The sequence below is a fragment of the Schistocerca americana genome, chromosome 6, assembly GCF_021461395.2.
Source record: "Schistocerca americana isolate TAMUIC-IGC-003095 chromosome 6, iqSchAmer2.1, whole genome shotgun sequence".
Classification (NCBI taxonomy): domain Eukaryota; kingdom Metazoa; phylum Arthropoda; class Insecta; order Orthoptera; family Acrididae; genus Schistocerca; species Schistocerca americana.
In genome coordinates, this window is record NC_060124.1 from 178,426,587 (window position 1) to 178,453,704 (window position 27,118).

General features: G+C 44.5%; 1 protein-coding gene across 1 annotated transcript in view; it reads left to right on the forward strand.

Annotated features, from left to right (window-relative positions):
• The window catches only part of LOC124620034 (lipase 3-like), a 410,637-nt gene that overhangs the window by 59,558 nt on the left and 323,961 nt on the right, over positions 1-27,118 (forward strand). Inside the window, exon 3 of the mRNA XM_047146699.1 lies at positions 10,111-10,362. Within this exon, the coding sequence (XP_047002655.1) occupies positions 10,111-10,362 (252 nt within the window). The remainder of the gene's footprint in view (positions 1-10,110; positions 10,363-27,118) is intronic.

The following is a 27,118-nucleotide window of genomic DNA, read 5'->3' on the forward strand; positions in this document are numbered from 1 at the left end:
TACGTTCACCTACGTAAGCATTTCATTAATCTCAGTGATCATGAAGTGAAATTGATCTTCCTGATTTTATTCGTCAGCTCTGTCCGTTGACGGCAGCTTCTAACGAAAATTTCTAATTCCAGTCCCCGAGGCTGTAGTTAAGCCAGTTCTCAGCATTGGCCTTCGTTCCAGAAGTGCTAGAGCCTCAAGATATGCAGGAAGAGTTCTGCGAACTTTTAACTTCAACTCCCGTTTCTCACAGATGTAACATGGCGGTGGGCTGGCAATAAAACCAGTTTTGGTTGTGTTTCTGCAAGGTGAGTTACTGTGTAAGTGTGAAATACGGTCAGTCATATATATAACAGTGAAACACGTTGTATTTCTTTGAGACGGGTTCCTGTGGAACTATGAATATGATACGAAGGTGGGCGACAGTCTGAAGCAGGTTATCGTGAGATCATAAAGAACATCGCTCGACAGACTGGAAATAAGCGTATTTTCTAGAAATTATGAACACGGGTCACTCCTTACTGCGAGGTATGTCCTGTTTCAGAAATAATTTAGAACATTCACAGCATTCACGTTAAGGTGATGAAAGTCATGTGATAGCGATAGGCACGTATACAGACGGCGGCAGTATGGCGTACATGACGTATTAAAGGGTGCATCGGCGGAGCTGCCATTTGTATTCAGACTATTCGTGTGAAAAGGTTTCCGACGTCATTATGGCCGCACGACGAGAATTAACAGATTTTGAACGCGCAATGGTACTTGGATCTACACGCATGTGACGTTCGATTTCGAAAATCGTTAGGGAATTCAATATTCCGAAATCCACAGTGATAGGAGTGTGCTGAGTTGTCAGTGCTAACAGATAAGCAACACTGCCTGAAATAACCGCATAAATCAATGTAGGACATAGAAAATTGAGAATGCGCTAGGTGACGATCAGTTTGGCTTTAGGAAAAGTAAAGGGACGAGAGAGGCAATTCCGACGTTACGGCTAATAATGGAAGCAAGGCTAAAGAAAAATCAAGACACTTTCATAGGATTTGTCGACCTGGAAAAAGCGTTCGACAATATAAAATGGTGCAAGCTGTTCGAGATTCTGAAAAAAGTAGGGGTAAGCTATAGGGAGAGACGGGTCATATACAATATGTACAACAACCAAGAGGGAATAATAAGAGTGGACGATCAAGAACGAAGTGCTCGTATTAAGAAGGGTGTAAGACAAGGCTGTAGCCTTTCGCCCCTACTCTTCAATCTGTACATCGAGGAAGCAATGATGGAAATAAAAGAAAGCTTCAGGAGTGGAATTAAAATACAAGGTGAAAGGATATCAATGATACGATTCGCTGATGACATTGTTATCCTGAGTGAAAGTGAAGAAGAATTAAATGATCTGCTGAACGGAATGAACAGTCTAATGAGTACACAGTATGGTTTGAGAGTAAATCGGAGAAAGACGAAGGTAATGAGAAGTAGTAGAACTGAAAACAGCGAGAAACTTAACATCAGGATTGATGGTCACGAAGTCAATGAAGTTAAGGGATTCTGCTACCTAGGCAGTAAAGTAACCAATGACGGACGGAACAAGGAGGACATTACAAGCAGTCTCGCTATGGCAAAAAAGGCATTTCTGGCCAAGAGAAGTCTACTAATATCAAATACCGGCCTTAATTTGAGGAAGAAATTTCTGAGGATGTACGTCTGGAGTACAACATTGTATTGTAGTGAAACATGGACTGTGGGAAAACCGAAAGAGAAGAGAATCGAAGCATTTGAGATGTGGTGCTATAGACGAATGTTGAAAATTAGGTGGACTGATAAGGTAAGGAATGAGGAGGTTCTACGCAGAATCGGAGAGGAAAGGAATATGTGGAAGACACTGATAAGGAGAAGGGACAGGATGACAGGACATCTGCTAAGACATGAGGGAATGACTTCCATGGTACTAGAGGGAGCTGTAGAGGGCAAAAACTGTAGAGGAAGACAGAGATTGGAATACGTCAAGCAAATAATTGAGGACGTAGGTTGCAAGTGCTACTCTGAAGTGAAGAGGTTAGCACAGGAAAGGAATTCGTGGCGAGCCGCATCAAACCAGTCAGTAGACTGCTGACCAAAAAAAAAAAAGGACATACGAGAATGTATTTGTTAGGACAGTACGGCGATTTTTGGCGTTAATGGGCTATGGCAGTAGACGACCAACGCAAATGCCTGTGCCAACAGGACGAAATTGCCTGCAGCGTCTCTTCTGGGCTCGTGACTGTATCACTTGGACCCTAGACGACTGCAAAACCATGGTTTGGTCAGGTGAGTCCCGATTTCTGTTGGTAAGACTTGATGGTAGGGTTGGCGGAGATCTCACGAAGCCATGGATCCAAGTTGTTAACAGGGCACTGGGCAAGCTGGTGGTGGCTCCATAATGGTGTGGTCTGTTTTTATGTGGTCTGGACTGGCTCCTCTGATCAAATTGAATCGCTCATTGACTGGAAATGTTTATGTTCGACTACTTGGAGACGATCTGCAGCCATTAATGGACTTCATGTTCCCAACCAACCATGAAATTTTTGTGGACGACAATGCGCCCTGCTACCAGGCCACAATCGTTCGCGAGTAGTTTCAAGAACGTCCTGGACTAATCAAGCGAATGATTTAGCCTCCCAGATCGCCCGACAAGAATCTCATGGAATATATATGGGACATAATCGAGGGGTCAGTTGGCGGACAAGAACCTGCACCACCAGCACTTTTGCAGTTATGGACGGCTCTAGAAGAAGCATGGTTCAAATGGCTCTGAGCACTATGGGACTTAATTGCTGAGGTCATCAGTCCCCTAGAACTTAGAACTACTTAAACCTAACTAACCTAAGGACAGCCTACAAACCCATCACCGAGGCAGGATTTGAACCTGTGACCGTAGCAGGTCGCGCTGTTCCAGACTGAAGCGCCTAGAACCGCTCGGCCACTCCGGCCGGCGAAGCATGGCTAAATATTTCTGGAGGGCACTCCCAGCGACTATTTGAGTCTGTGCCAAGCCGGGAAGAAGGAGGTCCGACACAGTATTGGGAGGTATCACATAACTTTTGTCACCTCATCATAATTAGTACTAACGGTAAAAGAACAGTTTCAAGGCAGGTCTATCCATTAGTTAAGAGGTCGTGGTCGATGTACAAAACTGTTCGCTAACGTTTCGTTCCTGTCTTCTGGAGGTACCTTCAGGGATAAAACTGAAACGTTTACCTCTGAAGATGCCTCTCGCAGATGGGGGCGAAACGTTAGTGAAGAGTTTTATACTTCAGGCAAGACTTCTAAAGCCGTAAACCTTAACTGAGATATAAGTAGCGCTCTTCCCTATATACCTCAGCTGAAGCAATAATGCTTCATTGACGCAACTCTGGAGTGATGTGAGCTAACGGAATGGCAGTCTGAAGTTATATCCCCACCAAGCATCTTTTTAGCGTTGACGTCGACTGTCAGTCATGACCTCAGATATCAGCATGATCCTGAGTGGACTGCGCACGTGACACCTACAGAATTTTAAAACGAAAATAACATCGGAGTTACAAACGAAGCTCCCCATATGCGATCAACCGTGACTATTTACTACAGAACCTGGCAATGCTTCGCAATTGGTATATACGAGGGCTGTCCATAAAGTAAGTTACGATTGATCGCGAACTGAAAATCACAGTGAAAATCAGAAATGTTTCATTTTTAACAGTTAGCTACACCTTTCAGCTACTTCACTACGTAGTCGCCGTTCTGACTCAGACATTCGTCGAAGCGTTGTACCAATTTTCCAATACCCTCACCACAGAAGGCAGCCGCCAGTGCTTTCCACCAATTCTCTACGCTGGCCTAAAGCTCGTTGTCTGTGCCAAAATGAAGTCTTCAAAGCCAACGGTTCGTTTGAGCAGAGATGAAACTCAGTGGGAGACAATTACGCGCTGTATTGTGGGTAACCAAACATTTGCAATTGAAGCAATGCAGGAACATCTTCATTGCCCCTGCAGAATGAGGCTGAGAATTGTCTTGAAGAAGAAACCGCACGACAGTTATGTAATGTTGGTTGCATAGCTTCAGGGGAAAATTCTCACCAGGCCCTCGTACTTGGAGGGAGACACTAACATCTTTACGCGCTCACTAAGAACTCAGGAATGAAAAGAGCGACATAATTCTACCTAGAGTCATACTAGAGACACTGCCCAACACATCTTTGAAAAGCTTTATCGGATTTTCATAGTCGTTTCCATTTCGCAGCCGATCGTAACTTACTTTCTGGACAGCCCTCGTATGTATGGGAACTGTACATTCGTTCTAATATCCTTCTCCAACCTCTCTCTTCCTCTACCATCTCTCTGTGCATCTCCAAATTCCTCTCTCTCTGCCCATGACCTTCTCTCAATGTCAATCAGCTCTCTCTCACTTCCTCTCCTCTCTCTGTCACTTCCCCCTATCTATGTCCATTTCCTCCCGCCTCTCTGTCCATTTTCCCTCGCCCCCCCACTGCAACTATAAATACAGTTTTCATGTATTTTCTTAAAATCGTCTTTGGGGAAGAAAACAAAACAACAGATTGTTGTGTATACAATATATGAGGAAAACGAATATACATGGGAGGAATAATTTGATAGTCTCTTAAATGTCAGGTTGTTGTAGTTCAAATTGAATGCGGAAAAGAAAATGAAACTGCACATTTTCACAGCGCAGTACAGCACTTTCTTTTTCATTACTGGTTGTAAAAGAAAAGCTGCGCACTGTTGCTTAGAAAGTTATATACCCTCTGTCCGACTGAATATTATAGCACCGAGCAAAAATTTGAAATAAATCGGTCAAGTATTTTTCGAGATTTTTGCCAACTACGTTTCTCGATTATATATTACATGTCTACACATATTTATGTATTGGGGAAGGATATAACCTATATAAAAACACGGGCATATTGGAATGAAACGTTGCCTCAGAATTTCAAAGAAGTGGCAGAAGAACTTTCGGTGATTTAAGAGTTTGAACAAACGAACATTTACGTTTTTATTTGTATAGATTTAACTAAATATTAATTTTTCGTAGGTCCGGCATTAAACATGGATTCTTGGTTGTCTTTAAATTGTTAATAATTCGTGCTATATTGTAAATTTACGTGCATATGAATGAGGAATTACAATTTTTTTTAAATTTATTGCAGCTTTTTGCCTCTGTTTCTGCCAGTCTTCTCCTGTCACATATAATTCCGTTTCAGTAAATGCAGAGATGAACGGGAATATACAGGACACAATTTCCTCATTGTGTGGTGACGTACTGGCTTGGATTTTGAAAATATACAGAGTGTACATCAAGTCCGGAAACACTTGCAGTTATTTGTGCACAAGACCTAAACTTTGTACAAATGTCATACATATTGCATTTTGAAGAGAAACTAAAAGGCTTTTTTTTTTTTTTTTTTTTTCAAACATTCGATATGTGAACCATGAGTGACCCGGCAGAAGTCAATACGGTAATCGAATTCTTGCCATACCCGTCCCAGCATGGCATCGTTAACTGTGGCAGTCGCTTCCCGTATTCTCTCCCAGAGCTCTGCTACATCACGTGGCAGAGGCGGTACGTACACCAGATCTTTAATGTGTCCCCACAGAAAAAAGTCACACGGAGTGAGATCTGGTGATCGGGGAGGCCATTTCAAGAAACAGCTGTCCCCTTCTGTAGCACGGCCGATCCATCGATGCGGCAGCTCCCTGTTCAGGTACCTACGAACTTCACGATGAAAATTGGGTGGAGACCCATCCTGCTGAAAGATGAACGGAGAGTCCGATTGTATTTGAGGCGTCAGCCATTGCTCCAGCATATCCAAGTAGGAATATCTAGTGACGGAGAAGAAGAATGGCCCGTACAGTTTTCGCCGTGACAAGGCACAAAAGACATTTACCTTTGGGGAATCACGCTCAAATTCAGTGCATTCATTTAGATGTTTTGACCCGCGATTTGACAATTCTGCCTGTTCACTTTCTCGTTAATTAAGCGATCGTCAGTGCCATCCCCATCCTCATTTAGTTGTTGCAACTGCGAACAAAACTCAAAGTGCTTGTCTTCGTTGTCGTCATTGAGCGTCTGCACTAGCTCCAATTTCAATGGTTTCGTAGACAGCTTCTGTCGCTCGACTTTCCACACTGTCATTGGAACCATTTCGAGTTCACGAGATGCACGACGCACCGATTTCTTTGGACTTCTTATGAATGTCTCTCGTACGCGCTCCACATTAACTTCACTCATACTGGGACGTCCGCGTTTATTTGCCGGGCACAATCAACCCGTCGTAACGAATTTGTTGTGCCAGTGGTAAATGATCTTACTTTTTGGTGGCTTCTTGCCGTACTTGGTTCTAAACATCCGTTGAACAGCTGTAGCACACTTGTTTTTGTCGAACTCCAACACACAGAAAGCTCGCTCCGCACCTGAACTCGATTTGACTATCGGCAACTTACCAAGGCACGCTGTGGCGGTATACATGAAAAAAAAAAACTCTCTTCAAAATGACAGTATGATATCTGTACAATGGTTGGTTCTTGTGCAATAAATAATTGAAAGTGCTTCCGGACTTTATGTACACACTATACTGTCGTTTGTTGGAAGTCACCTTTTGCGAGAAATATTTGTCATCATTCGTTAATTTTCTTTGGATTTCTTTAATTCATAGCGTTTCAAAATATGAATCATCATTGCAGATAATGTATACGCACTAAATTAGTCTTTAGGATTGCTTTTTATCCAGTCATATGATTTCTTGCATTCTCTCGCCACTGAGCGTTTTAGCGTTCTGACCCGGACACAGAGATTACTAATGAAATGACACAACTTCGATATGATTTTATGTATACGGACTGAAGCAGTGAGTGAAAATTTGGTCTTCTGCTAACTAGGCAGGTGACGTAGCCAATAAGCCTTGGTACAAATTTTACTCGCCGCTTAAGTACATATGATCATGTCTGTATGAGACTAGTAACCTCTCTGAAGTTGTGGGTGGGTGGGAGATTTGGGGGAGGGGGCCAAACAGCGACGTCATCGGTCCCGTCGTATTAGGGGAGGCTGCGGAAGGAAGTCGGCCATGCCCTTTCAGAGCATTTGCCTGAAACGATTTGGGCAAATAACAGAAAACATAAATTAGAATGGCCGGGCGCGGATTTGAACCGTCGTCCTGCTGAACGCTAGTCTAGTGTGCTGACGACTGCGCCACCTCAAAAAAATGGTTCAAATGGCTCTGAACACTATGGAACTTAACATCTGAGGTCATCAGTCCCCTAGAACTTAGAACTACTTAAACCTAACTAACCTAACGACATCACACACATCCATGCCCGAGGCAGGATTCGAACCTGCGACCGTAGCAGTCACGCGGTTCTAGACTGCGCCACCTCGCTCGGTGCCTCAAGTTGTGTTATTTCATCTTCATAAGTACCATCGCCTGGGTATCAGGTTCGATCCTCCATTTACATTCGATACTGAGGTACTGTTACAGAACATGGACGGCCTGGCCAATTATGTTCGGTTGTAGGGGGAAATTTAAAGTAGGTTCAGGTGGTAGTGAGCATTTGGATCAAAGAGGGATGTGTGCCTGGCCAATCCGTGCAGTTTTATCAACCTCTGTGCCAAGGTGGCTTAGTGGCTAACACACCTGCCTGTTAAGCAGAGGACACGGGTTCGAATCCCGGCTTCAGTCTATATACGTAGAAATTACTGCTGAGGAAACGCCTGTTAATAAATGTGGACGAAAACTGAACTAGAAGCTACTTACTGGCGCTAAACGGCAAGAACGCTGACGACAGGTGATAACAACGGCGAAAGAATCGAATGTTTTCATTCAGAACTAGATACGCCGTCCTGCGTCGACTGTGTTCATTCGGTTGCTCCCGCAAACTGGTTTCATGCGAAAGAAATGAACGAATAATAACCTTACGGATTCATAAAACTTCAGCCGACTGAATAGACTGTTTTCTTTTGGTTGTCTCAAGAGACTGGTTTCTGTCAGGAGACTGAGTGAAACGTCTAACCGATACGTAAGACTACAGCTGATGGAGTCGATTCTTTTCATTCCCTTGCTGCCATATTGTGGTTTTACTCAAAAGAGTGATGGAATAATTCAAACAATACGTAAAACAACACTGATGCTCATATATTAAGGACAACTGCAGAATGTGGTGCCACACAATGTGGCACTGCACGGAACTGACGCTAATATCATAGGCACATAGGGAACACACACGACACAGATCTCTAAGTCCACGGTATTGGTGATAAGTTGAGAAAACCGTCCCGAAGCACATGTGGTGCAAAACGCATGTACCCCGACATCAGTATTGGACATGATCACCATCCACACGTCCACAGGCCGAACAACGGGTTCGCATACTCTGGATCAGGCGGTCGAGCAGCTGCTGGGGTATAGCCTCCCATTCTTGCACCAGTGCCTGTCGGTGCTCCTAAAGTGTCGTAGGGGTTTGAAGACTTGCTGCGATAGGTCGACCGAGAGCATCACAGACGTGCTCGATGGGGTTTAGGTCTGGAGAACAGGCAGGCCACTCCATTCGCCTGATATCTATTGTTTCAAGATACTCCTCCACGATTGCAGCTCGGTGGGGCCGTGCGTTATCATCCATCAGGAGGAAGGTGGGACCCACTGCACCCCTGAAAAGGCGGACATACTGGTGCAAATTGACGTCCCGATTCACCTGACCTGTTACAGTTAATCTGTCAAAGACATGCCGGAGTTTACGTGCACCAATCATAGTCCCACGCCACACCATCAAACCACAACCTTCATACAGGTCACTTTCAAGGACATTAAGGGGTTGGTATCTGGTTCCTGGTTCATCCCAGATGAAAACCCAGCGAGAATCACTGTTCAGACTATACCTAGACTAGTCCGTGAACATAACCTGGGACCACTGTTCCAACGACCATGTAATGTGTTCTTGACACCAGGCTTTACGGGCTCTCCTGCGACCAGGGGTCAGTGGAATGCACCTTTCAGGTCTCTGGGCGAATAAACTATGTCTGTTCAGTTGTCTGTAGACTGTGTGTCTGGGGTCAACTGTTCCAGTGGCTGCGGTAAGGTCCCGAGCAAGGCCGTCTACAGGCACTGATGGTGAGATATCGGTATTCTTGTGGTGTGCACTGTGGAAGTCCCGTACTGTAGCGCCTGGAGACGTTTCCTGTCTGCTGGAATCGTTTCCATAATCTTCAGATCACACTTTGTGGCACATGGAGGGCCCGTACTACGACCTGCTGTGTTTGACCAGCCTCCAGTCGCCCTAGTATTCTGCCCCTCATGACGTCATCAATGTGTGTTATTCGAGCCATTTTCAGTACACAGTCACATCAGCACGTCTGAAAGCGTCTGCACACTTGCTCGCTGCACCATACTCTGACATGCACCAACACAGAAAAAAAAAAGGTTCAAATGGCTCTGAGCACTAGGGTACTTCTGAGGTCATCAGTCCTCTAGAACTTAGAACTACTTAAACCTAACAAACCTAAGGAGATCACACACATCCACGCCCGAGGCAGGATTCGAACCTGCGACCGTAGCGGTCGCGCGGTTCCAGACTGTAGCGCCTAGAACCGCTCGGCCTCTCCGGCTGGCGCAGCAACACACCTCTGCATTTGTGGACTGCTGCCAGCGCCACAGTGCGACGACCGCAGATCAAATGCACCGCACGGTCATACCCCGAGGTGATTTAAACCCGCAAACCGCCCATCAGAGCGTTGTTTCACCACGTATCAGCATCATCCTTAATTTATGAGCATGAGTGTGCATCTGAACGAGTAGATTGTTTTCACTCGGTTGTTGCCACAGGTTGGTTTCACTCGAAAGATATGAATGAATAGTAATCCTACGGATAGGTAAACCCGCGACGGGTCATTCTGTTGCCCGCACGACCGCTTTAGGGAGGTCGACCGTTCGGCAAGTGTGAGGCGGGCGTACCGCGCGACAGGAAGAAAGCGGGCGGGCCAGCAGTACGAAAAGCGAGGCCGACCGCCGCCGCCGCCGCCGCCACGCGGCAATCAACCTCTTTCTGCCGGGTCGGCGGCCTCGGCTGAGGCGCTGCACAGTGGCAGAGGCAGTGGTGGAGGCAGTGGCACAGCGGTAGTGGCGGAGGCGCGGCCGGGCTGCTCGCTTTGTCGGCCTCCAGTCCGCCTGCTGGCCGCATCGCATCGCCTCGCCATGCCGAGGCGCCGCCTCGCCTCCGCGCCGAAGAAGAACCGCAGCAGCCTTCGTCGCTCTCCGCTCTCACAGCCATGCTGCTGCAGCTACGGCTGCTGCTGCCGCTAGCCACGGCTGCGATCGTCTTCGCAGCTGCCGGAACTCACGGCTCGTTCCCGTCTCCGGTAAGTGACCAACTATCTGCACACTGTTTTGCTACATTTTACGTCGTCCGCCCAAAACGTTACGAGGCTGTTCTATTGCCGGCCGAAATGGCCGAGTGGTTCTAGGCGCTACAGTCTGGAGCCGCGCTGCTGCTACGGTCACAGGTTCGAATCCTACCTCGGGCATGGATGTGTGTGATGTCCTTAGGTTAGTTAGGTTTAAGTAGTTCTAAGTTCTAGGGGACTGATGACCACAGATGTTAAGTCCCATAGTGCTCAGAGCCATTTGAACCATTTGAACCTACCTCGGGCATGGATGTGTTTGAGGACCTTAGGTTAGTTAGGTTTAGGAAGTTCTAAGTCCAGGGAACTGATGACCTCAGATGTTAAGTCCCATAGTGCTTAGAGCCATTTTAACCATTTTTGAAAGACAAAGAAACATGGACGAATACCGCGACTTGGTTCAGACGCAAAACAAGGACAATTCTTTTCTGCGAAAAATCATGGCGGTTGTCAAGACTTGACACTATCAATCCGAACCTTCCACGGAAGGACAAAGCGCAGAAATACAAATGGGGGATCACCGATTCGACGACGGAACCTACATTCAGGCCAATGGGACTAGCGAGGAAGAACAACATCCCAAATAAGGACTTTTTTCACAGTTTGACATGGTTGTTGTATGAGCACTTTGTGCGTTGTATTCTACTCGATGGCGGGATGGGAGGGGGGAATGTGTGCATTATCGTAACTTTCTCTACTTTTTACTAACCCAGTCACCAAAATTTTAAAGGTTTATGGGATATGTCGTACCTCAACACCAATGAATGGGTTTCTAATCGGATTTTTATTCAACAATATCTTGCAAGTTTCTTATCACGCGCTGTCAAGAGCTGCATAAGACATTTCGTCCGCTATTATAATCTGAGCCATCAAAAAACACGGGAACGGTTGTCGCACTTGAAGGCGAGCCGTGTCTGACGTCCGAATATACGTCTAAACTTTCCAAACCTGTGTGAAATTTATGGCAGAGGATACGTACTATTGTACCAGTTGTTAGCGCTTTCTGCCGTTCCACTCACGTAGGGAAAATGGTGCAAATGGCTCTGCGCACTATGGAACTTAACATCTGAGGTCATCAGTCCCCTAGAACTTAGAACTACTTAAACCTAACTAACCTAAGGACATCACACACATCCATGGCCGAGGCAGGATTCGAACCTGAATCGCCTAGAACCTCTCGGCCACACCGAACGGCTCACGTATGGAGCCAGAGTACAATTATTGTTCAAACGCCTCCTTGCTTGCTGTAACTAGTCTAATATTCTCTTCACGATCCCTGTTGGGCCAATACGCAGGAGCTTATAGTATATTCCTAGATTCTTCATTAGAAGCTGGTTCTAGAAATCTTCAAAGTATCTTATCAAGGGACAGTCTATCTTCAAAAGTCTGACCAGTTTCTTCAGCTTCACCGTAACACTCTTCCACGGGTCAAACAAAACTGCGAAAGTTCGTGCTGTCCTCCTTCGTATCCGTTCAATATCCCCTGTTAGTCCTATTTGGTACGGGTCCCACACACTTGAGCTCTATTCTAGGATGTATCAGACGAATGGTTTTTAACCAGTCTCCTTTGTTAACTGATTGCATGTCCCTAGCGTTGTAACAATAAACCAAAATCTGCCACCTACTTTACCAAGGACTCAACCTATGTGATAGTTCCGTTTCATGTCCCTGCAAATTGTTACACCCAAGTGTTTATATCAGTTGGCCGATTTCTACTGTGACTGACTGGTATTGTACCCATAGGACAGTACATTTTTTTCGTCGTCTTAAGTTCACAATTTGACATTTCTCAACATTTACAAAAAGTTCCCCATCTATGTAACAGTGTGAAATATTATCAAGGTATGAATCAATATTTGCGCAACTTCTTCACTGTAGACAGTTCTTCACTATAAATAACTGCATCTTCTGCAAAAAGTCTGAGGTTACTATTAATATTGTCTGCAAGATCGTAAATATTCATCACCAACAGCAATGGTCCCAACAGAATTCCTTGGGCCACTCCCAAAACTACGTCTGCATATGTCGACGACTTTTCGTCCAACATAACATGCTGCATCCTTCGTATCAAGAAATCCTCAGTCCAGTCACAAATTTTTCTTGATAGCCCAACGACTGTGCTTTTGACAATAAGCGTAAGTATGGAACTCAATCAAACGCTTTTCGGATGTGAGGAAAAACTGCAATTACGTGGTTACCTCCATCCATGGCTTTTAACATGACTCATAGGAAAATTAAGAGTTGAATTCATATGATCGTTGTGTACGGAACCCATGTTGGCTGGCATGGTGGAGGTAATTCTACTCGTGGTACATTATTAGGTTTGAACTCAGAATATGATCCAAGAGTCCACAATAAATGAATGTCAGGGATATTGGACGATTGTTCTGTGTATCACTTCTGCTACCTTCCTTGCAGATGGCTGTGACCTGTGCTTTCTTTCAATTAGCGGTGCGGCTTACTCGCGTATGGCGCAAGCGTGCACAGTCTGTTACAGTGAGGCGTGAACTAATCCTGGTAGCGCGCAGTGGCTGAAGCGACTTTATTGAACACGCAACGATAGCCGATGAAGGACGTACGGCCGATATGATTTTGAAGGTAACACAGGATGGCGGGTTACCGAAAAAAAATATCTGGGTTGATTCTTCACTATGGCAGAGACAATGTTTCCATAGGTGCGCACCACCGTATAGGGCGTGCACACGTGTTAGAGGTAGAACCGTACGGGGTGACCGACAGCCTTCTGCAATATGACCGCCTTTTTGAGTGTGGAGTGTGTGGGAGCCATAACCCGAAAACTGTTAATTTGTATTTCTCACACGACAAAACATTTCTTCTCGTGTTATCCGACTATCTGTCTGTCAAGACTCATTTCTGTCAGGAAAGAGTACGAGTATCTAGTTGAAATGAAATTTATGTCACATACTGAAGTCCACAGTCCCTTGTCAATGTAAAAATTTAAGTATCTACATAAATGAAATCAAAATATACGGCCTTCATGTCAGATATTTTAATATGTTGCCAGTATCGATGTCAACAACACGCAAAAATTGTAAAAAGTCTCGATTCCCGGGACGTATGAACTTTCTAAATACAAAATAAAATTTGTACAGAACCCGCGGAGCTTGAGTCATGCTCGCACATTTCCGGATTTTTATTTTACGAGTCACTTAAAAATTCTGTAGCACCACGTCTCGAACGCTTCGAGTCTCTTCCTGCTTTTTACTTTCCACAGTCCAGAATTCGTTTCCATACAGTCATTTGCTCCAGATGTTCATTCTCAGAAATGTGTTTCTCATTTTGAAGCCAGTAATACAACTTTACCTGTGCAAGTCTACTTCCAATGTCCCCCTTGTTTCTTCCGCCATGAAAGATTATACTTCCCAGCTAGGAATTCAGTCTAGTACGTGACACTTAATTTCAAATTTACGTTCGTCGCTAGTCCTACTTTTTCTGATCCTCAGCAGTTTCTTTTGTTTGCTTTTAATCCCTATTCGGTGCTCAGAAAACTGTTCACTCCGTACAAAAGGTCCTTCACTGTCTCTAAATATTAGTTATTTACTTAGTTTCATGTTTCATTGATCATTTTTATGATAAATCGTAATGGGGTGTGAAACGAGTCACTTTACACTCACATCGAAAATTAGTTTGTACATATGGTTACATTCTGAATATTTCTAGGTGTTTTTTGAACAAAAAGTTACACAGATGTGAGTTAGTAGTTCTTACCCACCACCTTTTACACCTTACAATAATAGAAATTCTTCTACGGAAGAGAAAGAGTTGTGAAGGAGAAACTTTCTCATTTTGTTTTCAAATTTGGCTTTGCTGTCTGTCACATATTTTGATAGGAGTATCGTCAGCGAATCTTATCAGTGATATTCTTTCAACCGGTATTTTAATCCCATTTATGAATCCTAATCACTCACTACTGCTGCTTGTATCGCAACCTTGATGGTCCTCGGCGATTCCTTCTCTCAGCAACTTCTTGTACTCCTGTCTCAATATCTTGTTTTGCCTTGTGACATGTCCCACGAATTTGTCCCTTTCTGTTTGGAGGAGGAGGAGTTTAGTGTTTAACGTCACGTCGACAACGAGGTCATTAGAGACGGAGCGCAAGCTCGGGTGAGGGAAGGATGGGGAAGGAAATAGGCCGTGCCCTTTCACAGGAACCATCCCGGCATTTGCCTGAAGCGATTTAGGGAAATCACGGAAAACCTAAATCAGGATGACCGGAGACGGGATTGAACCGTCGTCCTCCCGAATGCGAGTCCAGTGTGCTAACCACTGCGTTTTGTTTGGATGTCATTCCAGAGAGGTTTCCTGAGTTCTTCTCACCTCCTATTCACTAGTAACTCCGCCTCTCCAGATGATCTTCAATGTCCTTCTGCTGCACTAAATGAGTAGCGCTTCAGGCTGTGTCAGAAAGAGAGAGAGAGAGAGAGAGAGAGAGAGAGAGAGAGGGAAAGGGAGAGAGAGAGAAAGGGGGGGGGGCGCCGACCCCTCTTTCTCTCTCATCTTTTTTTGTCTAACTGTAAAGATCACACTCCAAACAAACGCTCTCATGAGCCGTTTCCTTATTTACAGACTGTTGTTTTTGCTGGTAAGTTCGTTTTTCTTGACTTGAATGCGATTCAAAAACCGCAGTATTCTGTTCGCAGTCTCTTCCTGGATCCTACCATAACTTTGTATTTCGCTTCCCAAGTAGGTAAATTTAACTATCTCTTCCAACTCATTTTCAATTCTCATTCGTCACTGTTCACTTTCTCTAGTTCTCCGTTCGGAAATGGTAGTTTTATTCTTATATCTCTTAACAGGATGAAAGGAAACTGGGAAGACATCCACAATAAAGATCAAAAGTCAAGATCACTTTATGGCGTATCACAACATGAAGTAAACAAATATGCAGACTGGTACTAAATATTAGTTGAGGCCGAGCGGCCAGTGTTTGACGTTCCGTCGACGATGGAGTCATTAGTGATGGACCGCAAGTTCAGATTGGGTAAGAAAGGGAAACCGGCCGTATCCTTTCCGAAGCAATCATCCCGACGTGTCTTCAGCCCTAAGCGAGTTAAGAAAATCACGGTAAACGTAAATCATAACGGCTATTCTGCCGACTCCGAGACCAGTTTCTTAACCACCGCAGCTATGCTGGGTTTACAGGAAGCTTAGTGTCTAATGTCGTCCTCTATCAATGAATTTCTCATAGTCCTTTAGGTTTAAGCGGTCATAATCTTTCTGCTGACTTTCCTTTGGTCTTAGCTATTTGATACTCTCTTCAGTGCCGATCGTGTAATACAACATTGTGCTATTTTACAGAATGAATTTTTCACTCTGCAGCGGAGCGTTCGCTAATATGAAACTTCCTGGCAAATTAAAACTGTCTGTCGGACCGAGACTCGAATTCGATACCTTTGCCATTCGCAGGCAAGGACTTGGGTTCTTCACTCGGTAAAGCACTGGCCCGCTGAAGTCTCGGTCCGTAACAAAGTTTTAACCTTCCAGGAACTTTCATTGTGTGCTTTCTTCTCGTTTTCATCTGTGGTTGCACTTGTAACACTTCTTCCTAGTGGATCATCTAAATGTGATGTGCGATCCTTTACGAAATAAGCCTTCAGAACTGTTCGGGACAAAAGAAGAGACACCTTATGAACTTGCACGTAATTGGCACAGGTTTGCGCCGTTAACAAACCATCAAAAACAAAAACAATCTTATTCATTACCTCTATGCTCCGTAAGCCACCTTACAGTGACGGAGGGTACTTTCGCTAACGCTGCCGTATCCCGCCGCCCCTTCCTAGTTCCATTCCTGAATGTCTTGTATGAAGAACAATAGTTGGTATCCATATGAGCAATAAATTCTCTGACCTTTGTGGTCATTCTGCGACGTGGAAGAAGCAGAAGAAGTAGCACAATGCCTCTTCTTGCAACATTCGCTCTCGAAAACTTAACAATAAATCGCCCAGCAATGTGTATTTACAAGTGCTATTCTAGGATGAAGAGGCTGGCACAGGAAAGCAATTCGCGATGACCCGCACTAATCAGTCAGAAGACCGATGACTAAAAATTTAAAAAAATTAAGAAAACGAAGAAAAGTCCCAAACGTCTGGCCCTGGAGTCTGTTGGCCACCTCTATAGCCCTAATCTTCTCGCGCTTACTGACAGAAACAATGATGAACGTACCTCTCTTCTTGGAACCTAGTCCATCTCCTCTATTTATTTACTTTACGTGTCCAGGACACAAAATAACAAAAATAATAACGAAATTTCTCGAGACACTACTGATTTACTATCAAATGAATCGTAAGCTCCAGAATTCCATTGTGTTGATGGGCTTATCACTTGCTGCATATATGTAGGCCTTCTGTAGGGTGAGGATCGGGCAGGTTTCTGCAGACCAGGAGATAATGTGAGTCCTGCAAGTCACACACTCACAGAACTCCTCTTCATTCAAGAAGCGCCATTTCTAGACGTTCGTTTCACATCGTGACACTCCTTTCCTCAATCTATTCATTGCCTTTCATGCCACACACGACCGATGAAATCCCACTGCAAGTTTCTCTTTGATGTTCTCCCGAACGCTTTCGATTAATGCATTTCGCTGTAGCTCTGTTTGGCTAGTTGCAGGTGCTGATGGAATTGCTGATGATGGGCTCGTGAAGCTCCTTCTTGACTTCAGCCTAGGTTTTTGTGGTTCATGTCCGAACAGGGTGCGTCTGGGATCGATTTCCTGCATCTTTTTCTGCATTTCTGCGGCTGTTCTACCGGTAAGGGACTCGCGCTGAGGAGCAGAACTCAGCAGCTGGCGGAACGCGTGTTGCACGCCACTTCTCTCGTGGATGACCCGCAGTCTGCCGTCACCTGTTCCTAGAACTACTTTCATGTAGTCGCTCCACTTAGGTCGCCCCAGACGGGTACTGCCAGATACCTTACGACTGTTACTGTTTCCAGGACTCACCGCCATTAGAATAGTCGAACAGCTATGAGTCTTTCTGCCTTTCATGCACAACACGTCACCTTTATTTATGTTGAGTGTCAACTGCAAACTCATGCATTAAGCGTCGTTTTCAGCAGGTCTTCCTGAATTTTGCTCCAGTTTTCTGGTCCCAAATTTGCTATATACATCATCGTCCTCCAACAGCCTCATAGAGTTTTCTCTGTTTCCACAAGCTCGTTGCGATAAATTTCAGTTACCCATTTAAATTACGTACACGCCTCTGCTAAAAGAAGTAGCTTAAACTAAATTATATGCATTTAAGTAATGGAGTAAACACCAGTGACGTTGCTAGAAGCGTTTCAGGAATTTATTACCATTTTAGAATGCTGTAGATTGCGTAGCACTGTAGTATGCTAACGTCGTCTGGCCGGTACAACTAAAGAATGCATGCATATTATCTGGCAGTGGCGCGGCGAGAATACGAGGTTACAGTGAAGCGTTCTTTGTCTGGGAAATGGATACCAACGGAATTTTTTTTGTTATGTTGGTGAATGCCACGCAGTAAAGTCAGTCGTATGGCAATTCTGTGTTCCAAATGATTCTAAAATCTCGCACCGCTAACGATACTTCTGGGAAACCTGCAGCACTGTCGTCAATGATTTAAATAATAATGTAGTGCACCATTATGTTGTTCTTTTTAAGTGTAGCACGACGCTACATTCCCATTTTTAAGTGTTCTGAGAGTTTACGTTTCAATAGATGTGATGTCTGCATGTGTGTTGACCTTGCTCTCTTTCCCTGTTGATGTTTTCTTATTTTTTGAAGATATAATATATTCTTAATAGGGCAGAAAATGGCTCTGAGCACTATGGGACTTAACTGCTGTGGTCATCAGTCCCCTAGAACTTAGAACTACTTAAACCTAACTAACCTAAGGACATCACACACATCTATGCCCGAAGCAGCATTCGAACCTGCGACCGTAGCGGTCGCCCATTTCCAGACTGTAGCGCCCAGAACCGCTCGGCCACTCCGGCCGGCCAATAAAGTAGAAATTCGCACACAACCAACATATCATTCACAACGTAGGCTTACTATGTATGGATTGATGTTAAAAAATAAATAAAAATAAAAAACTACGAATGATTAGTTGTGAGTGTGCGAATTTCTGCCTGACGGAGGCATAGTGCTTTGAGAACATAAAATGGTGATTATAGCGAAAGAGAGGCAGAAAAACATACACACAGAGACACCACATCCAATACGTGTGCACTCGAAAATGGAAGTTCATTCCTGAAACGCGTTGTGCTGCACATTAAAAGCGCAACTATTGCAGTTCGCAATTATTTAAATATTTATTGACACAGTGGTAAGTCTTGCAAAAACATCGTTGGTGTTGGGCAAAATTCATATTGTTTGATACATCTAATTGACGCATGAGTGACGTTGTTGCTGCTGATGTCTTCAGTCCGAAAGTTGGTTTGATGCAGCTTTCCATGCTATTCCATTCAGGGAGAGCCTCTCCATCTCCGAGTAACTACTGCAACCTACATCCTTCTGAACTTGCTTACTGTATTCACCTCTTTTGAAGTCTCTCTGTGATGCTCCCCACCACCATACTTCACTTATCTTCCATTTCCATAATACTGCCTTCAAGTTCATCTCCCTTGTACAGCTACTAACGTTGTACCATGAGACGTACCAACGTCTTGCTGTTGTGCTTATCAGCCAGAAGTCTGGTTTGAGGCAGCAATCCTGTGTGAGTCTTTCCATCTTAGCACAGATGTTGCTGCCTGCATCCTTCTGAACCTGCTCGTTGTAATCATGCCTCGGTCTCCCTCTACCATTCTTACGTCCTCCCCTCCCACTGCCCCCTACATACTTCCCTCCATTAACACATTAGACTGTTCCTTGATGACACAGGATGTGCCCTTTCAAGTGACATCTCATTGCAGTCAGCTTGTACCATAAATTTCACTTCTTCCCAATTCCATTCAGAGGGATCCAGAAAAATGTAGACACTGTATGGTAGTTAATATCTTTGGAACAAAACGACATATCGTGGCAATTTTGCGCAGTATCGTAGTCCATCGTTTTTTCAACAGATCTTGGCGTGCGTGTTCCGCCACATGACAGTGGTACTGAAAGTACCAGAACATGATGGAGGTACAACGACAGTGGCGTAATGTGTACGGAACTCAGCCACAAACACGTACAACAATTTGTCGCATTCGGCATATTTTTTAAGCCGACGGTACTGTCCAGTATGCGCATAAGGACTGAAAACATCACCAATTCCTGCTTCCGGCGCTGCTATGTTGCAATATTTTACTAGGTCATCTCAGAAATCTGTGAACTAGGGTGCACGCGACGGTGGGGTAAGCCGATCAAGGGTACGATGTATTCTGAAGGTTGCAAAGTGGAAAACGTAAATGCCAAGATCGCTGCATTCTATGAAGGGGACAACCTGGACTGAAGGATGCAGTACTGCGAGTTGCTTGAAGGCATGCTTTGCGAGGATGAACGGTTTGCAGGAATGGTTACCTTGTCTGAAGAGGTGCAATTCAAACTGAACTGCCACAACTGAGTGTACTGGGTTCCTGAAAATCCTCATGTTGACGTGGTCAAACATGTTTATCTACCGGGTGCTTAAGTGGTGTGTAGTGTGCCATCGCCCGTTTTGATTGGTCCATTCTTCTTTGAAGGTACCGTAACTGGTGAGGTGTATCTTCATATGCTGGAAACATCAGTTTTAGCTGCCATCCGAGAGTTGTTTGGATGTGAAAGATTTTACCCAAAACAAGATTACGCTCCGCCTAACTACTACTGAGATGTCACAGCCTACTTGAATGAGAATCTACCTGGATGATTAAAAGGTCGAAGAGGAGCCGTTGCTTAACCACCACAGTCTCCGCACTTTACACCTCTTGAATTCTACCTACGGGGGACCTCGAAAAATGAAGTTTGTCAGAAGAAACCAGCTACATTGAACGAGCCACGAGAAACCATCGAAAGTCACTTTGAACACATAAAATATTCTTTCCTGCCGTGCAAGAATTATAACGGTGTGTCATAATGTTCCATTAATACTGATTCTCAACGAGTATCTACTTTTTTCTGGAAGCCTCTGTATAAGACCTCGTCATTAGTTATTCGATGTATCCGTCTAATCTTCAGCAGTCTTCTGTAGCGCCACATTCGTGTCTCAGCCGTTTATCGTTCCCGTTTCACTTACGTAACAACGCTACACTCCAAGCAAATACCTTCAGAAACGTGTTGCTAACCTTTAAATTTATATTCAATGTTAACACATTTCTCGTCTTCAGAAATTCTTTCCTTGCTACTGTCAGTGCACATTTTATGTAGGAACTTTAGAAAGTACGTTGCGTATGTCATCCCTCCCACACTGAGCCTTACTACGCAAAAGTAGTGACATACTTTGAGAAGAGAGTACTTGTTCCGGGTTTCCTACCGATTCAGTTATGCTGCGGTACGCTGAAATGGCGTCGCAACTGCAAACGTACTCCAAAGTTTAAGAACGCGGGACAGGGCGATTCTTGTGTGCAACAACCGAGCGAGGTGGCTCTGTGGTCACCACACTGGATTCACATTCGGGAGGACGACGATTCAAATTCGCATCCAGCCATTCATATTCAGGTTTTCCGTGATTTCCCTAAATCGCTTCAGGCAAATGCCGCGATAGTTCCTGTGAAAAGGCACAGCCGATTTCCTTCCCCATCCTTGACACAGAGATCTTGCTCCGTCTCTAATGACTTCGATGTCGAAGTGACGCTAGACCCAGTCTTTCTTCTGTAAACTCTCTTGTGCGCAAAACGTCTAAACTGCACACAGCTTCACCGTGAAATTCTGATGGTATGTGGAGCAGTGCCAGGGCCGTTGTGAAACGGTGACAGTAATTTGACCGAGACCGCAATGACGTCGGTGATGCTAATCGGGAGCGAAGGCCAATGCTATTGGGCACAGCGGGCGATGTCCAGGCAATCGTGGAGAACGTCTGAGGGGGAAAGAGAGACTCCAAGGATGAAGACGTTCACACAGTGATTCTCGAATGGCTCCCTGGTCGAGGAGCAGATTTCTGTCGTCAACGATTGTAGATTGATACTTCCTGGCAGATTAAAAATGTGTGCCGGACCGAGACTCGAACTCGTGACCTTTGAATTTCGCGGGAAAGTGCTTTACCATCTTTTATTTTTTAAAAAAATCTCATTTTGTTCGTTTTTTAGTTCGTTGCATCTGCTCGGGGCGGACATCGCAAGACACCGGTTTCAGTTCGTCGTTTATCCATTAACTCAGTTTTTTTATTATTTTTTTTATTTTTTTTATTACAGAGGGCTGCTAGCTGCTAACCCTCTGAGCGAACACGCTGAGATACCGTACCGGCAGCATCTGAGCTACCCAAGCACTACTCACGCCCCGTCCTCACAGCCATACTTCTGCCAGTACCTCGTCTCCTACCTTCCAAACTTTACAGAAGCTCTCCTGCGAACCATGCAGAACTAACACTCCTGAAAGAAAGGATACTGGAGAGACATGGCTTAGCCACAGCCTGAGGATGTTTCCAGAATGAGATTTTCACTGTGCAGCGGAGTGTGCGCTGATATGAAACTTCCTGGCAGATTAAAACTGTCTGCCAGACCGAGACTCGAACTCGGGACCTTTGCCTTTCGCGGGCAAGTGCTCTACCATCTGAGCTACCCAAGCAAGGCTCACGCCCCGTCCACACAGCCTTACTTCTGCTAGGAAGTTTCATATCAGCGCACACTCAGCAGCAGAGTGAAAATCTCATTCTGGAAACATCCCCCAGGCTGTGGCTAAGCCATGTCTCCGCATTATCCTTTCTTTCAGGAGTGTTAGTTCTGCAAGGTTCGCGGGAGAGCTTCTGTAAAGTTTGGAAGGTAGAAGACGAGGTACTGGCAGAAGTAAAGCTGTGAGGACGGGGCGTGAGACGTGCTTGGGTAGCTCAGATGGTAGAACCGCGAAAGGCAAAGGCCCCGAGTTCGAGTCTCGGTTCAAATGGCTCTGAGCACTATGGGACTCAACTGCTGAGGTCATTAGTCCCCTAGAACTTAGAACTAGTTAAACCTAACTAACCTAAGGACATCACAAACATCCATGCCCGAGGCAGGATTCGAACCTGCGACCGTAGCGGTCTTGCGGTTCCAGACTGCAGAGCCTTTAAGCGCATGGCCACTTCGGCCGGCTTCGAGTCTCGGTCCGGAACACAGTTTTCATCTGCCAGGAATTTAATATCAGCGCACACTCCGCTGCAGAGTGTAAATCTAAACGATTGGAGATTGTTCTGAAGGCTACCTACAGAGACCTGGTAACTATATAAGGAAACCGTGCTATGCATCTATGTTAGTTTGAAGTGTAGAACAGCAACCAGTGAAAGTTACTTGGCCTGCGGTAATAATGTTTACCTTACATTCTGAAGTCCCCTAATATATCCTCTTTTATTTGGCTACCGTTGCTTATTCTGCTGCCCAAATATACTAAAAGCTAGTGTCTCATTTCCTAATCCATTTAACTCAGCATCCACTGATATAATTCGAATACACGGCTTTATCCTCGTTTTAGTTCTGTTACGTTTTTTCGAGACACTACCGACTCCATTTCGGCTGAATCTAAAACAAAATTCCATAGGTACCTGTGCATCTGCCAGAAAATGGTTCAAATGGCTCTAAGCACTGTGGGACTTAACATCTGAGGTCATCAGTCCCCTAGACTTGGAGATTGTTCTGAAGGCTGGCTACAGAGACCTGGTGACTATATAACTAACCTAAGGACATCACACATATTCATGCCCGGGGCAGGATTCGAACCTTCGAAAGTAGCAGCAGCGAGGTTCCGGACTGTAGCGTCTAGAACTGCTCGGCCACAGCGCCCGGCCGTCTGCCAGAGAACGTTTCACCGTGACCTCGTACTCTCAGGGAGCTACTGCCAAATAATAAGAGTACATTCATTAGCTGCACCGGCTGCGTTGTTAGCATACTAGTGCTACGAAATCGACAGTGACGTTAGATAGTAAAGAAGACAGGGAGAGTGTGGACCAGGCAGTTGTCCGATGTGCTTCTCGTGTGTTTACGCAACACGTTCGCGAGGAACTCGCCGCTCGGCTTGGCAAAAGAGGTCAGCGTACGCTGGAACAAGGTCGCTCTCGCCCGCGCGCCGTAGCGCACGCGGCACGCTGCACCGGGTCCCGAGGATGGGCCCCACGTCACAGGCCAAAACGTCCGCATCGGGCGCGCAATTTGTGAAATGGAACCCTCCTGACTCTCCCCCCCCCCCCCATGGAGTAATAATCGCGGTAATGCCGACCTGCCAAATGCTCGAGCCCCTTCCCATGTTCGGGGTCCCGTTATCCGGAGAGATATACAGAGCAAGAAGTGAAACCCTGCCTCTCCGTGGCCGAATTCCTATGTGCGTGCGTAGGCGCGTTTGTGTGTGTGTGTGTGTGTGTGTGTGTGTGTTTGTGTGTACATGGCACCACGTTTTCTGCGTACGTGGCATTTTTCCGGCGTATACGTCACCTGGGGAACACATTTGTTCCACCGCAATGAAAGGGGCACAGTTCATTGTCAAGTTGTGCGGCCGTTTGCAGCAAGAGATGTGGCACTCCTAACGTGTCCATCAGAAACAAGCGGGATGCCAAGATAACCGTGCAGCATCTCGTAGCGTCGTAGCTTCATTTCGTTTACGACTTGTTATCATACAATAGGCAGCAGAAGTAGTAATTGAGAGTTATATTTAGCAAAACACCTCTTTTTTTCAGAAAGTTTTAAACATAGCTGCGAAGTGAGCTATCGTTTACAAATTAAAGTTAAAGCAATTACAGCCCTCGGTCACAAAATTTACGTCTTTTGACCTGCCCACAGCACTAAACATTCTCTCCTATTTCAGATATGTTGATGATATTTTTTGTCATCTACAACGGACCTGCGAGCGGTGAAAGGTCTCTGTTGAATTCCTTTCATGTTAATTTCTTAAATCTGTTGTCATTTACGGCATAAATTCCTCTCCTAAATTTACTGTGGTGTTTCTGACTATCGAGGAGGAGACTGAGCAGTGGAACGTGTTACTTTTACACATAAACAAGAACGATCTGTCACACTACTACACTTTAAAACACAGTTTATAGGTAATTCATGACACACAGTCTCATACGGAACCTACATCCGCTTTCTTTGATATACTGTATATGATAAGATACTGTCATCCTCCTTCCCTTCTGTGTGAGAGGATGAATGAGCAAATGTATTTCTAGTTGCATGCTTGTGGGTAGCAGACAAGCCTGTCTGCTAGAGAACAGTAGGACTAACGTCGGAAAAGGTAGCTACGCTTTCTAAAAGCAGAGAGGTTTCTATTCTTAGTATGGTCCTGTCCGTCTCTTGTCATGTTGGTATAGGAAGCTGCCTCTCTGGTCACTTCCGTTTGTATCTGTTAGCACGCTCGGTAGGAGCCCAGGTCAGTCTGTCCGCGGCGAGCGTGTGAAGTGGTAAGATCTCCGGCTAAGCGCGTGTCTGCTAAGTCCGTAGGACAATGGATTTCTTAAGTTCAGCCTAAATGAAAATTTAATCACCTTTATTTCAGGTTTGGATCTAAAATATCTAATGTTATCTTAAATTGCAACGCAGTGTATTTCGAGTGTGAAGTTCAGAATATCTTCCAGTAGTTGCTTTGTCACTACTTCGTGAGTAAAGTGGAACCACGTGTTGATCAGTAACTCTAACTAAGATCATCAATCTTAAATGCGAATGTGCGTGAGATTATAACGTCTCGTCTTGACAATATTTTTCAATATAGCAACTTTTCTTTATGTTCAACCCACGTGGGGTGTACTTTGTGAGACCAGTACCACGTGCTTATACAATTGTTTGACCCATCAGGTTAATAATAAGACGATAGTAACCAGTTCGAGGTTTTTCTTTAGTAAATTGCGTTTCGATGTAATTTATTTTAATTATCAAAATTATTGTGGAGTTACACTCTTTGTGTAAACCAAGTTGACCACGTGAAGCATGTGGTGTAAGCACCAAAGTAGCCCTCAGCTATTCTTTTCGGGAAGATTTCACAGAGAGTTTGTATGAATTTAGTATACCAGTGTGTGGTAAATTCATAACGGACAGGATTGCGCTACGAACGTAACTTCTTTGGGTGAAAATTGAATCGGTTGGTTGTGGTTAATTTCCTCTTGCATATGTTTCAACGTTCTTTGTGTGTTATTTTATGAATGCAGTGTTGTATGCAGTCTCCCAATCTTGGCTCCATATTTGATGTGTTCCGTAAGATTACAAGCTCACATTTTCACAATCCTAAATAAGGCACCAGCTTCGTTACGACTCAAGTTTAATATGCTGAAATTTCAATGATCAATGTTAAAATAAATTTCCAAATATAAACTGATTTATTTCTTTTTATTTAAATTCTCTTATATATATATATATATATATATATATATATATATATATATATATATATATATATATATATATAATCACCGGTTGTCGTATGACTATTAAAAGATTATAATTAATGTTAGTCTGGCTGGGAATTTGGTAAGCTAGACTGGATACCTGGTGCAACATTTGCGCAGTAATGCAAGGTTAACTTCCCCAGACAGCTCACAGCTTTTAAACAACAACATTACACCGGCATTGGCCGTATTTTCAATCTCCTTATTGAACTTCGTGAGAAAATATCCGTCACCATCGAACTCAAAAACGAGGCCCGCCAATTGAACTTCCTTGTCGCTCACAGTAGAAGAAAAAATCTCGTTCAATGTTTTGCGTAAAGAATCATACACTGATCAGATCGTATCTGCGTATTCCATGCACACACAATCTCATAAAAACGCTTTCTTTCACTCTGCTATTCATAGAGCTACTTCTCTTCCACTCTCGAAAGAAAAATTCAATGAAGAAATTAATTTACTCAAAACTATAGCAATTAATAACGAATGTGAACATGGCATAGTGGATGACATCCCTGAAAGGAAAACTGTTGAAAGAGTTACTACGCTCGGCACTTCTATAATTGAATCTAACCCAAAAAAATATTTTTCTGTTCCTATCTTGGGGACCATCTCCTATCAGATTCAACGCCATCTTCGTAATAAGTACAACTGTAACGCTGCCATTTCTACCAATAATAATTTGAAAAAAAAAAAAACTTCATTCATAATTTCAAATCGATTTTCTTCCCTTTTGGAAAAGTCTGGCATGTATAAGATTTTCTTCCTACCCCAGCTCTTCTTACTATATAGGACAAACAGGACGTGCTTAGCGACCAGATATAAAGAACTTCTTTTAAGAAAAAATGGCACTAGCATCCAAATGGGCAGGCCAGGGTGGCCGAGCGGTTCTAGGCGCTGCATTGTGGAACCGCGCGACTGCTGCGGCCGCAGGTTCGAATCCTGCCTCGGAAATGGGTGTGTGTGATGTCCTTAGGTTAGTTAGGTTTAAGTAGTTCTAAGTTCTAGGGGACTGATGACCTCAGAAGTTAAGTCCCATAGTGCTCAAAGCCATTTCAACCCATCCAAATGGTTCAAATGGCTCTGAGCACTATGGGACTCAACATCTGAGGTCATCAGTCCCCTAGAACTTAGAACTACTTAAACCTAACTAACCTAAGGACATCACACACATCCATGCCCGAGGCAGGATTCGAATCTGCGACGCAGCGGTCGCGCGGTTCCAGACTGTAGCGCCTAAACCGGTCCGCCACTTCGGCCGGCTCGATTATGGATCAATTGATGCA